The sequence below is a fragment of the Eubalaena glacialis genome, chromosome 9 (genome assembly GCF_028564815.1).
Source record: "Eubalaena glacialis isolate mEubGla1 chromosome 9, mEubGla1.1.hap2.+ XY, whole genome shotgun sequence".
NCBI classification, from domain to species: domain Eukaryota; kingdom Metazoa; phylum Chordata; class Mammalia; order Artiodactyla; family Balaenidae; genus Eubalaena; species Eubalaena glacialis.
In genome coordinates, this window is record NC_083724.1 from 6,226,166 (window position 1) to 6,240,108 (window position 13,943).

The 13,943-nt window shown below is 53.3% G+C and overlaps 1 protein-coding gene across 3 annotated transcripts in view; it reads right to left on the reverse strand.

Moving 5' to 3' along the window:
• Nucleotides 1-13,943, reverse strand: part of LAMC3 (laminin subunit gamma 3) — a 60,659-nt gene that overhangs the window by 24,273 nt on the left and 22,443 nt on the right. For 2 of the 3 annotated variants that reach the window (XM_061199752.1, XM_061199753.1), the window contains exons 5-12: nt 12,342-12,530; nt 12,145-12,262; nt 10,806-10,904; nt 7,895-8,031; nt 5,200-5,307; nt 3,099-3,291; nt 2,802-2,920; nt 433-651 (exon numbers count right to left, since the gene is read on the reverse strand). In XM_061199752.1, coding sequence (XP_061055735.1) covers nt 433-651; nt 2,802-2,920; nt 3,099-3,291; nt 5,200-5,307; nt 7,895-8,031; nt 10,806-10,904; nt 12,145-12,262; nt 12,342-12,530 — 1,182 coding nt within the window. The remainder of the gene's footprint in view (nt 1-432; nt 652-2,801; nt 2,921-3,098; nt 3,292-5,199; nt 5,308-7,894; nt 8,032-10,805; nt 10,905-12,144; nt 12,263-12,341; nt 12,531-13,943) is intronic. The other variant, XM_061199754.1, reaches the window with a different exon arrangement.

Consider the following 13,943-nt stretch of genomic DNA (forward strand, 5'->3'; position numbering starts at 1 on the left):
CTGACCCTCCCACCTCCTGTGTGAGGGACCAGCGTCCAGCCCCTGTCAGGCATCTCCTGCCCAGTGACTGTCGGCGAGGTCTTTCCCCAGGTTTCCTCTGCTACAAGTGGGGATGAATAGCTGGTACTGAACTTGTGGGAGGAGTAGCTCTGCCACCTATTGGCCGTGCAGCCTCCCTGCACCTTAGGTCCTTCACCGGTAAGACGGGACAGGAATGGTCCCGGCACCGCCAGGGGTTCTTGCAGGATTCAATGACATAGCATATAAAAAGGTGCCTAGCACTTGGAGGGACTCGAGGACACCATTTTATTGGTATTGTTTTTCGTGATCACTTACATGCTCATAGCTGACCCCGTGCAGGTCAGTACTCATCTCGCTGTTCTGTGTGCCCAGGTGGCCTTGCGGGGGTGGGGGGGATGCAGGGAGACTCACCTGTGTTGGGGTCACAGGTGCCATGCTGGTTACAGGTGCAGGGAACACAGCTGGCATAGGGACCCCCCAGTGGTGTCTCCCTCTTGTATCCCAGAGCACAGGACTCACAGAACTGGCCCGTGTAGCCCCTGGGACATGAGCAAGTCTCCACCCAGGAGGCTGGGGGGGAGAGCCCCCGCCGGGCCGACGTGAGCCGGACCTCAGTCAGGAACACTGGGCCTGCAGATCGAGGAGAGAGAGAAGGAGAGAGTTCCATGCACGTGTTTCTCCCCCAAACTTTCCTATTCACATATGTAAAAGGCAAAGGGTTATTGGCTCACGTATACAAAGGCAGTCCATGGATCACTTACAATTTTTAAAAAACAGGCCAAGGGCAAAGGAAAAAATAGGTAATTTCAGAAGGAGAAATAGATATGGCTGGGAATTTTACAGAAAGACATTCACTCTCACTGGTTATTAAAGACGTGTACATTTAAAGACTGCTATCATTCACGACCCTCAGATTGGTGAGCATTTTACAGATCAGTGACAGTGGAGGATGTGGGTATGGGGAACTCAGGCACGGGACTGTGGGAATACAAATCAGGAGGTACTGCTCCTAGCAACAGGGGAGAAGCTCCTATCAGACCAAGCTTCCCACAGAAAACAACTAGAAACTTGGGACAAAATATAAAAACTATCTGTAAACACTGGTGGAAAACCAGAGCAGGTAAATAGGGGAGGAGAATAGACACTTGTCATCAGAATATAGATTGGTACAGCCTTGCTGAAGCAAAATTTGATAGCATGTGTCAAAATGTAAAATGTACACTCTTTGACCTAACGTTTCCATTTTGAGGAATTTGTCCTAAAGACACACTTGCACGAGGATAAAAGACCTTTATACGAAGCTGTTCCCTGCAGCGCTGCTGGCAGTGGTGAAAAGCTGGAAACCACTTCAATACCTATGAATAGGGGGATGGGTAAAACTTTATGGAGCATCTCTACCACAGAGTGATACGCGGTGGACATAGAGAGCCAGGCTTTTCTACGTGTAAGGCAAGTAACAACCTCCAGGATGCACCGTTAGCTGAAAAAAGCAAGTGGCAGATCATTATACTGTGGGATCACATTTCTGTATTAAAAAAATACAAATGTAAGTACATGCACACAAAAAGGTCTGGAGTGATACACCCCAGAACGTTACCAGTGGGCAGAGGAGGTTTGGGGGGTGGGGTGAGATGAGTATCAATACGTCCACGTGCGTCTCCAGTTCACTCCCAGCACGGACCTGGCCTAAGTAGGTGCTTTGTAAACATCTGTTAACTGACGGCTGAGTGAGTGACAGAAGGAAGTTCTGGAAGCTGCTGGAAAGAGTAAAAATGAAATTCCTGCAAGGGGGGTTCTGGGGAGCAGGGAGTACTGGCAAGGATGATGGGGATGAAGGCAATTAAACCACAGCCCCAAAGAGGAGGAAGGTCTGGGGCTGGAGGGGGCTGGGTTACAACCCCCAAGCCTTGGACTCAAAGGGGCCCCAGGAAAAGCTGGCCATCTAAGCCAGGGGTTCTCAAAAGGAGCAAATCACCCTCCTAGAAGCAGTGACTGTTTGGAATTCATATGGTTATTTTAAAATAGCATTTACTTTCCTTTTATTTATTCTGTGTACTACAGTTAGAATATTACACTGTTTTTTAAAAATTGTGTCCAGGTTATAATATCTGTGAATTTCATTTCCAGATAGTAAAAGGGGTGCTATATATGAAAGATCTGTTCTAAAAAGGGGCATGCAGGATCCCTGGTCTAGGCACATACAGGTACGGGGTGGGGAGGAGAGAAAGTACATTAAGGAAAAAGGGAGGAACCAGGAACAGTCAGAGGACCGTCAGGGCAATCACCCAGTGACCAGGATGGGAGGTGGTGAGAAGTCCCGGTTGAAGTTGTGATGACTTAGCTGGTTGGTTGAGAGGGTTTAGAAACCAGGCTTTCTCTAGGTGCAACACCTCCGATCACCAGCAGGGGGAAGCGATCCCCTGCGGCCAGCACCAACCTAGGGCCCTCTGGGGTCCGGCCTCCTGGCAGTGGCGGACTCTGCCATGGTGCGACCACGCCAGGTTCTTGGCTGCCTTGTGGCCAAGCACCTGTCCCTTAGAGCTGTCCATCCTCAGGCCCCTCACCTGTCCAGCCCCTGCCTCTGTTCTCAGCATCCACTCCTGCTGCCCTTACTGGTTATATGAACTTGGGCAAGTGTCCCAACCTCTCTGAGCCTCAGACTCCCTCGTGGTAAAGTGGGGACGATGACCACCTGCTGTGAGGACTCAACAAGGCTATGCACGAAAGAGCCCGGGGGCCTAGCTGGTTTTGGGGCCGGGGCTGTCCCTATCATTACTGACCGGAAGGGCTGGCGCTGTGGCCACTGGCCTGGATGCACAGAGCAGTCAGATTGGTGAGCAGCCGCTGGAAATGGAAGGGGGGCAGCGGAGGGTCCACGTCCTCGGAGGTCTCTTGCAACCTGGCAGGGGGAGGGGGTCAAAGCAGACCCTGAGGCCCGGGGCAGGTGGTGCCAGGAATCTTCCAGCAGGAGTGGGGAGGGCGGGAGCCCCCAGACCCCGGGGAACCAAGTGTGCCTGGACCTCAGGGACCACCCCGACTGCTCGACCCCATCTCTCAGGACAGAGCAGGACACTTACAGGAACTTGAGCTGTACCTCCCCCGGCTGCCTGGCGTCCAGGGGGCTGGGCGAGCTGGAATGCCGCAGAGTCAAGGTCAGACCCGCCCCTTCCAGCCTCAGCCTCGCAGGGATGGGGGAGCCCCTGGGGGGGACCCGGAATGTCAGTGTGAGGGGCTGCCCATAGCTGAGCCGCTGGTCTCCCAGGAACTTCTCTGAAGACAAGAGAGGGCAGCTTTGACGGTCTTCACTTAATTAGCTGGATTTTACATGTCTACACTGATTTTATTGGCAATTAAACCTTCAAAAGATAAAACTACAAAATCAAAGGGTCCCTGCACAGAAGAAGCTGAGAGTGGCCCACGCATACCTCCGCAGACAGGGCTGGCTTCCTGGGCATGTGACCCTGGCAGTTATCTGGGGCCCCACGCCTGGCTTAATGCTCTGCTGTCACTATCTTGACGCTCTTAAGACTTTTATCTTGGACCTTGGGTTTTGTAAGTGAAGTGCCATGGGACAAGGGAGTCTGTACAGGAGCAGAGGAGAAACTCACAGTATGCAAGGCGGTGGCACCTGCCTGCCCGTTCACGCAGCGCTCATGACGCCCAACACCCTGTGAGCTCAGAATCCCTAGGGACCCGCATCCATGGCATTTAGTGAGGCTCAAAGCGAGTACCAGGCAAGCGTGCTACACGTGTGACTAAGTAGGGGCACTGACAGCCCCCAAGGGCCACACTTTCCATAGGAATCAGAACTTGCTTCCAGTGGAAAGAAGGCAGATGCACAAAGGACCAAGGGGCCTTATCATAGCCTGTCTTACTTTGTCATTTCTCTGTATTAGCCAAGTGCTTAGGCGGAAAATCATGACACAGAAGGAAAGGGACCAAAGGACACCCCATCCTTCCTCCCTTCAGGCCCCCTGTACTCACGAGAGTGTTTGTTGAATGTGTGCGTAAAAAGAAGTGAAATAAAAACAGTTAAGTTCGCCCACCACCTGCTCTGCTCACTGCGGTGTGCCCAGCACACCCAGCAGAGAACCCAGCAAACACTTTTTGAGTGAGTAACTCCTTCTTAAATCCGTTGACAAAGCAGCGAGGGAACAGAGCGTGTTTTCTGCTCTCGGGCTTCTGAACTTGGAACACCTGCCCCAGGAGGGGACCCGAGGACCCCATGTCCTTTGCTTCCTGGCTGCAGGGCGCATGGGTGCTGCATCCACACAGCTGCTCAGACGTCTGAGTGCCACCTCTCTAGCCCTTCTTGCAGAGACAGGGAAAGGGCAGGACTGGGTGAAGGGAGCCAGTGGACCCCAAATCTGGCCACAGTGGAGCTAAGAATGAGGTCCAGGCTCCTGGTCTGATACAGTTTCCAGGAGACCAAAGCTGCCCTAGTTGGTGGGGAGTGGTTCAGAATAATCTAGAACTTCTTGCTTCTACAGGAATACCATGGCCCCGGGCATGGGGGTGCGGTGGCCTGGCAGGGTGAGACGCTGATGGGAAACGCGCAGGGATTGTCTGGGGTGCGACAGTGGCCTGAGGGAGCCCTGGGTGGCAAGGCTGTGATGAGGAAGCAGAGGCTGTGGGGCACGTGGTCGGCAGGAAAATGGTCCCCAAAAGTGTCCAGGTCCTGATCCCTGGAATCTGTGAATATGTTGTGCTGCATGGCGGGGGCAATTAAGGTTGCGGTGGAATTAAGGTTGTTAATCAGCCGGACTTAAAGTAGAGAGATTATTTTGGATTATCCAGCTGGGCCCAATGTAATCACAAGGGTCCTTCAAAGATGGGAGAGGAAGGCAGAAGAGGTGGTGTCAGGAAGATGCAACGTGAGAAAGATTTGACCGGCTTTGAAGGAGGAGGAAGGGGCCCCGAGCAGAGGGGTGCAGGCCGCCTCGAGAAGCTGGAAAAGGCCAGGGGACGGATTCTCCCCCAGAGCCTCCCCCAGAAGGAGCACAGCCCAGCCGACACCGCGATTTCAGCCCAGCAAGCCCCGTGTTCGACTTCCGACCTCTAGAACACTAAAGAGAATACATCTGCGTTGCTTTTAGCCACGACGTTGGTGGTAATCTGTGACAGCAGCCGCAGGAAATGAACACGGGCAGCCCTGCCCCTGCCTGTGGAGGCAGGTACCTGGTGCTGTGAGCTCCTCGTCCTCTGGGTCCAGGAGAAGCCCCCTCGGGCTCCATTGTGCAGGATGCTCTGGGCCCCCCACGCTTCTGGTCCGCCAGCCCTCGGCTCCTGGACAGCAAACACACACACGCCCCTGTGAGGCCCTGGAGGGTGGCCTCTGCCCCCTCCCACTTCACACCCTTTCCCGGGTCCCAAGGACGACCCCCAGAGGCCTGAGTGCAGCCTGAAACACCAGGACCCAGGGAGGGGAGAGACTGTTCTAGAGACAGGCCGGGGGGGGATGAGAGCCGGCTGGTGCTAGCAAATGCTCCGTGCCCAGAGCCAGGCAGCTCGGATCCCCGTTCCAGATCAGGTTGGGGGTCTTGGGGTGGGAGGTGGCTCCAGAAGGAGCTAGGAGGCTCAGAGACCCGGCTCTGTTGGGGCACAGTCAGACCTCTGGGCCTGCCCTGCCCCCCTTTTTTAAAAAAAAATATATATTTATTTATTTGGCTGCGCTGGGTCTTAACTGTGGCACACCGGATCTTTAGTTGCAGCATGTAGGCTCTTAGTTTCAGCATGCAGGATCTAGTTCCCTGACTAGGGATCGAACCTGGGCCCCCTGCATTGGGAGCATGGAGTCTTAACCACTGGACCACCAGGGAAGTCCCCTTCACTGGGCTTTGAGCACATGATGAGGACATGAGAACAGCCCAGAGACCCCACTGTGGGCCGTCTCTAACGAGACTGGACTTGACCTCGTCTTCAGGTCTTCAGAGGATTTCCTCGCCCATGACCTCACCACCCCGTCCTTCCAGGTGTGTGTGCCACGAGCCCCACTGCACCCAGGGAGGCCACCTGGTTAGGAAGTGGCCAGGTCAGGGTGGGAACCCAGTCCCAGTTCAGTCCACCCTCCCTCTGGTGATGGCAGCACACCAGGCACAGTCGGGCACAGAACAAGTGACCTCCAGAGGGCGCTCTCCAGGGGGGCAGCTGGAGAATAGGGTGGAGGCCCAACACCTGGGGCACCCAAGGGGTGAGGAGGGAGGGATGAAGAAAGAGAAAGAGGTCAGAAAGGGGAAGTCTGGGGCTCCTCCGTGATAGACTAGGCTCTGCCCCTTTGCTGGCTGTGTGACCCTGGGCAAGTTACTTAACCTCTCTGAAGCCAGTTAGTGCCTCATCTGCAAAATGGGGGCAATGAGGTACTGTGGTCCCAGTAGCAGTTCTCAAGTTGGTTTGAATATCCTGGGAGATCCCTAAGGCTCTTTCAGGGGGTCCATGGCATCAAACTATCTTCTAAATAACATTAAAATGTTATTTGCGTTTTTCATTCTCTTTCTCACGGTGAGAATTTTCCAGAAGCTACAGGATGCGTGATATCACAACAGACTAAATGGCAGAAGCCGTGGTAAGAATCAGCTGACTTCTATTAAGCCAGACCTTAAAGAGAGGTGCAAAAGGTAAAACGGGCGGCACTCTTCTCAAAGTTTTTTGTCTTTTAAAAAGAGGGTTATTTTTCACAGGCAGAAGTTATATTTTGTTATAAGTTTACTACGGTCATCTGTAAATGAATTAATACACAGATATTTAAAAACTGTTTTAATTTCTAATACAGAAAATATCCGTATAAACAACCCACATAAACAAAAGGACTTTGAGGTTCTGTCTAATTTTCAAGAGCATGAAGGGATCCAGAGATCAAAAAGTTTGAGAACTGCTGGCCGAGGGTGTTAGTGAGATCACGTGAGATGCTGAGACTGAAGTGCCAAACCCAGGGCTTGGCTCCAAGAGAGGAGGATCGTGATGTTATTCTAGGATCTATAAAATGAGTCCCTTCTGACGCTGACATCCTGGACTACAGCCCAAGGGACCACAATGCGGTCCCCATTCCAAGCCCCGCTCGGTCCTGCTTTCTGTGGTGTCCAGCAGAGGGCGCACTGCTCCCCCTGCATCTAGGGCGCCCCAGAGCCAGCCCTGAGGTTCTAGCTCCCTGGGGGAGACGCGGGGGTGGGGAGACTCAGTGGGCATGGCAGGGACCCACGCAGGCCATGATTTAATGCAGAATTCAGAGCTCCACTGCTTTCCTGCTCCAAAGATCCATCTGGAGCTGGGGACCCAGGTCCCCACAGCACCCCTGGACCTAGAGAGAAGACCTGCACAGCAGTGAAGAGCAAAACTCGGGAGCTGATGAACCCAAGGTGCCAACAACTAAGTTACGTGACCTTCCTTTTCTGGGCCTCAGTTGCCTCATCTGTAAAATGGGGATGAGAATATCTACCTGCCAGGGAATCCAGGAGGTTCCATGGGCATAACGAGCTCCGCATGGTGCCTAGCATACAGCAGGTGCTCAATAAATGGAGGCCAGGGGATCGAGCCCGGATCCCAGCACTAGGATACACCAAGGGGGCCAAGGAGCAACTGGAAATTCCCCCACAGGCTCCAAGGGCTGCCAGGTGCCCACCCCCCACCCCTGGCAGCAGCCAGGAGGGAGCCAAGGGGTGCAGGTAGGTGCTGGGGGTACTGAAGGACCCAGAGGGGCACGGCCGCTGTGTAGGCCTGTGGGAGACGCCCGGGCTGGGGCCAGAGGTTGCCCCCTCCTTTCCACACCCACCCATACCACCATCACAGGATCTCCCCAGAGCAGGACCCAGGACCGCCTGTCCCAGCTGGGCTGGGAAGCAGACCCCTCGGAGGTGGCTGCAGTGGGGGCACTTCTTACCCCGGCGGAAGTCGGAGAGGATGTGGTACTCCCGGAAGTGGGGAGCGGCCGCACACGCCCTGGAGTGGCCGTAGCAGAAGCAGCTGCGGCAGCCGGCTGGGCTGTGGGACTGCAGGCTAAACGTGCCCGGGCGACATCTGCAATGGAGGCGGACATGCCCACGGGGGCCAGATGAATTGGCTACATTCGGGGGATCCCAGCTAGACTAACCGGAGCCCAGAATCACTGGGGAAAGTCGTTTTAATTTCAGATTTACTGAAGAGTTGCAAAGATTGCAGACACGAGTTCCCATGGCCTCTTCACCCAGCTTTTCCTAATGTTAACATCTGCCATTACCAGGGTACGTTTATCAAAGCCAAGAAATTAACACTGATTAACGTTATTTCCTAAACCCCAGACTTTATTAGGATTTCTCCCCCTTTTCCATGAACGTCTGTTTTCTGCTCCAGGATCCCATCCAGGACATGGCATTGCATTTAGCTGTGTCCTTAATCTCATCTGTAACAGCTTCTCGGTCTTTCCTGGACACTTTTGACAGTACTGGTCAGGTATTTTGTAGACTGTCCACCATTTGGGTTTGTCTGGTGTTTTTCAAGATTAGACTGGGGCTGTGGGTTTCGGGAAGAAATAGAGGCGAAGTGCCCTTCTTCTCACATCATATCAGGGTAACCGATACCTGTGTGATGTCACTGGTAATGTATGACATCACTGGTCATGTATGATGTCACTGGTAAAGTTAACCTTCACCATTTAGTTAAGGCGCTGCCTGCCAGGTTTCCTTTCTTTTCTTTCTTTTTTTAAAAAATATTTATTTATTTGGCTGCGCCCGGTCTTAGCTGCAGCACACAGGATCTTCGTTGCCACGTGCGGGATCTTTAGTTGCTGCACACAAACTCTTAGTTGTGGCATGTGGGATCTAGTTCCCTGACCAGGGATCGAACCCGGGCCCCCTGCATTGGGAGTGCCGAGTCTTAACCACTGGACCACCAGGGAAGTCCCTGCCAGGTTTCCCCACTGCAAAACTGCCATATTCTAGTCATCAAAAGCAAGTCACTAAATCTAGCCCAGGGTCAAGGGGAAGGGAATTAAGCTCCACCTCTGGGAGGGGGGCAGTAATCAAAGAATTGTGGACCTATGGTGAAAGCACCACAGTAATTAGTAAATATTTTGAGGGAGATATTTGGGGGCTATGCAAATATCCTGTTTCTCCCTCATGTTCTGCCCACGAATTTCAGCATTCATCAGCGGCTCTGGCCTACAGCGATCGTTACTCTGATATAGTAACAGTGCTTTAATATTTCCCTCATTCCTTCTCCATTTATAATGTGGAATTCTTCTGCCAGGAAGATTTGTCCCTTCATCCCCCTGTATTTATTTATTCACTCATCTATTTATATCAGTGTGGACTCGTGGATGTTTATTTTATACTTTGGATTATAATCCGATATTGTTGTTATTTATTTTGTTCCAGCTCTGGGAACTCTTTCAGGTTGGCGCTCATGTCCGTTTGACACGGGCCCCCATCCTGGTTTGGGGTTTTCTGGGTTTGTCTTTGTCTGGTTTTGTTTTTAAGCACTTCCCGGCTTTCTACAAGATGCTTCGGGCTCATCCTGTGTTTTCCCCGCCCCAGCCCCAGAATCAGCCATTTCTCCCAGGAGCCCTGCAGAGGCCTTTTACAAACACATATTCCTGGTTTACACCATGGGGGCTCCATTCGGGCCGAGCCAGGTGGAGGAATCCAATTCATAAGAAGCTGCCAATTACCCCAAAGCTGGGCCAGCTCCAACGAACACACCTCACCAGCCCTCCCATCTCACAAACAGGTAAAGTGAGGCTCAGAGGCGGACCTGCTCAAGGTACGAGGCAGTGGCGTAGAGCTAGTGGGATCTAGTCCCCCAACTCCACTCTGTCTCTTCAGCTTGAGGGGTCTTGGGGGAAGGAAGACCCAGCAGGGAGTCCACCTCCCACCCCAGGACCCACAGGCCCCGCGTGGACAAGGTGAGAGTCAAGGCCGTGCTTCTTCCTGAACCAGTAGAGGCCCAACATAGTCTGGCAAGAGTAGAGTCCACAATATACTGCCGTGTCAGGTTCCCCACACATGGCCCATGGCCAGAGGATCAGAGAGGCCCTGGCGCACCCCACGCTGGCTGCAAAGGCTTCAAAGGTTGGAGATGAAGCCAGGAAGAGGGGACAGAGTGTGCCCAAGGACGTAAACCCACAATTGTCTGCCAGCCCATTGCTGGGGCTAGGAGGCCCCCTAAACACATGAAGGAGGAAGTACAGGGAAAAGTCCTTCTGCCTCGTTGAGCCTTAGAAGCTCCATTTGTACCATGATAGGATGGCAAGGATGGCAAACAAGCTTGAATCTCAGCTCAATTGGTGGGAGCTTCTTGGAGCAGGGCGTAGAGAAGGATTCTGAGGTTACAGTAGAGCTCATGGTAAACTGCTGTGGTCCATTGGTGATGTCTGCCCTGGGTGTGAGATGGGAGGGTTGTGGTAGTGCTCTATTAGTGATGTCTGCACTGAGGGTGAGATGGGAGGGTTGTGGTAGCACTCTATTAGTGATGTCTGCACTGAGTGTGAGATGGGAGGGTTGTGGTACGAGTACCATGTATCTGCTCTCCCTGGATTAGATGGTCTCTCCTATCCTTTCTAGCTCTTTCTTTTCAGGATTCTGAGCTAGGGGAAAAAAGATGTATTTTCACAGCTTATGAACTCTCAGTGGTGGTGGGTCAAAGTATAAATGGTATTGTAAAGTCTTTAGATAACTTCCTGGGTGTCAGATCCATGGTGCTCCAGGAAGGGTGCCAGGTGGTGGGGTTGCCCAAGTCTGGGAGGATGATGGCCCCTGCTCCTCCCACCACCACTGAGGTCACTTCCAGCAGGCTTATTATTGGATCGGTTCACCCACCTGTCACACAGGTTGCCTTCCACATTCTCTTTGCAGGGGCAGCGGCCACTGCGGGGATCACAGGTGCCCAGGCTGCCAGCGGGATTGCAGGTACAGGGTCTGCCAAAGAGAGAGGACAAGAGGAAAGCATCCAACGAGCAACTCCAGAGTGGGAATAGCCCACCCTCCTTGGAAGGAATCCCTCTATCCTTCCCCACGCCCGAGAGGAACAGGAGGCAGGCTGACCCAAGAGCCTGCCCCCTGGCTCTACTGTTCCCACTGAGTGAAGGAAGTGACCCATCCACTCACCTGAACAGTGATCCATCTGCCTACCCACCTGCTTATCCATCCATCCGTTCATCCTTCCATCCACTGATTCATTTATTCATCCTTCCATCCTTCTATCCATCCCACCCACACACCTATTCACTCACCCATCCATGCATTTTCCACCCACCCACCCATCCATCTACCCATCCATCCATCCATCCCCCATCTGATAAGACATGGTCCCTGTCCTCACAGAGCCTAGAGTCCAGTGAGGATGGACAGGCAAACAGGTAGATGTTGTACTTTGATACAAGCTATGGGAGAGAATGTACAAGAAGAGGCTGTGGCAGCACCAATGAGGTGTCTGGAGAGGGAACAAGGTGGGGAGTTGTACCTTGGCTGAAAATTAAAGAATGAGTAGGACTTTGTTCAGACACAGGCCGGGGAGAGGCAGGGTGTTGAGGGAGAAGAGAATGCTCTAGGGTAGGAGAAGTGGCATGTACAGAGGCCCAGAGACCATAGACCCTGGGGAAGCATCCAGGTCCCCACCTGATGGCCAGTTTTACGCCTGAACCACTGAGTACTTTGTGAGAGATCTGAGACTCCCCAAACCTCCCCAATGGCATTTCCACTGCCTTTCAAATATACAAGGAGACTGGTTCAATGAACCAAAGCCAAGCTCATTTAATAGTACTTCTGAATTTATAAGGGCTTTATTTTTTTTGGTCATTGTGTATTTTCTCAATCAAGTGATAGTCAAGTGTTAGACCCTCTTCTGAGGTCCAGACCCCAGTAGCCCCTGTCCATCTTTGTCCCCCTGGATGCCCCACGAGCACTGCAGACTCAGCCTCTCCCCATCCTGTGCTCCCCTTGCCATGAATGGCCTCCCTTCGCCCAGGTGCCTGAAGCAGAACCCCAGGGGGTCAGCCTTCATCCCTTCTTCCTCTTCCGCTCCCAGGTAACCACCTGCTGCCAACTCTGCCTTCTGAGGGGCTTGGGACTCTCCCTCCTGCTTCCCATCATTCAGTCCAAATCTGCCGCCGTGCGCCCTTGCTGGGTCATCTACACCCACTGTCCCCACCGCCCTCACCTGCAGCCGCCCTCACTGAGCGAGTGGAACCCGGGCAGGCAGCGGTCACACTTCCAGCCCGTCACCGTGGGTTTGCAGATGCAGGTGCCGGAGTCATTGCACTGGAGGTGCAGGGAGCCTGGGAAGGAAGGGCACAGGGCAGCGGGAGCCCGTGGCGGTGGCCGAGGGTGGGGGCCGGGGCAGTGCGGCCCACTCACCTGCTGGGTGGCAGTCGCAGGGCTGGCATGGCGTCCGTGGCTTCCAGCGATAGAAGTTCTCCTGGCAGCGCTCACAGTGTGGCCCGGCTGTGTGGTCACGGCAGCGGAGGCAACGCCCACCATGGCCCGAGCTGCGGAAGAGCTCCCGGTCAAACATGCACTCCTCAGAGTGGCCGCTGCAGTTGCAAGCTGTGGGCAGGAGGCGGGGGAGGGTGTGTGAGAGAGGCCGTGGCACATGGTAGGAGGGGAGTATGGGCCAATCAGCTTCCTTGTGGTGAGTGAGCAGGCAGCTGGAGGAAGGGCAAGGATGGAGTTCAGGCCTGGCTTGATCAAGGATCTGGAGACCAGTCAATTGATCTTCCAAAACAGGACACTCTCGAGAACAAAGGGGGCACCATTAATAAATATACCCACACACAGGACCCTCCCAGGCAAGCCAGGACGTAGAGTCACCTGGTCATGGATCACAGACTGGCTACCTTCTCGAGTGGCAGCGTGGCTCCCTCCAAGATCTCCTGTGGATCCTCTGAGCCATAAGAGTATGTGAATCTGATCCCCAGTGACCATGAGGTCACTCAGAAGCATGGAAAATACAAGTCACCTTTCATTCACTCATAAATACATTTTTTTAAAACATCTTCATTGGAGTATAATTGCTTTACAATGGTGTGTTAGTTTCTGCTTTATAACAAAGTGAATCAGTTATACATATACATATATCCCCGTATCTCCGCCCTCCTGCGTCTCCCTCCCACCCTCCCTATCCCACCCCTCTAGGTGGTCACAAAGCACCGAGCTGATCTCTCTGTGCTATGCGGCTGCTTCCCACTAGCTATCTATTTTACATTTGGTAGTATATATTAGTTCATGCCACTCTCTCACTTCGTCCCAGCTTACTCTTCCTACATTTTTAAAAAGTATGTACCAAAGGGACTTCCCTGGTGGCAGAGTGGTTAGGAATCCACCTGCCAATGTAGGGGACATGGGTTCGAGCCCTGGTCCGGGAAGATCCCATATGCCGCGGAGCAACTAAGCCCGTGCGCCACAACTACTGAGCCTGCGCTCTAGAGCTCGCAAGCCACAACTGCTGAGCCCACGTGCCACAACTACTGAAGCCTGCACACCTAGAGCCCGTGCTCCACAACAAGAGAAGCCACTGCAATGAGAAGCCCTCGTGCAGCAAGGAAGACCCAATGCAGCCAAAAATAAATAAATAAATAAATAAACAAAGTACATTCATGTTAAAAAAAAAAAAAGTATGTACCAAAGATCGGCTCCATCTTGGCTCCCGTGGTGAGCCCAGCATGGTGTGGACCAGGGCCCGCATACATGGTCCCACTGTTTGATGGAGGTCAGATGCAGCAAGCAGGTGAAAATCCTGCAGGTGAAGGGCTGTGATGGGAGAAGCAGGGAGGCTCTGGGAGGTGAAAGGAGGGCCCTACAGCTGCCTTCCTGGAGGAAGTCACAGCTAAGTGGGACCTGAAGGGTGAGCAGGAAGGAAGTGTCCAGGCAAAGGAGGGGAGGAGAGGGAAGGGAGAGTCCCAGGCAGGAGGTGAGAGGATAGTTGTGGCAAAGGCAGAGAAGCAAGGTTCACCCAGTGTG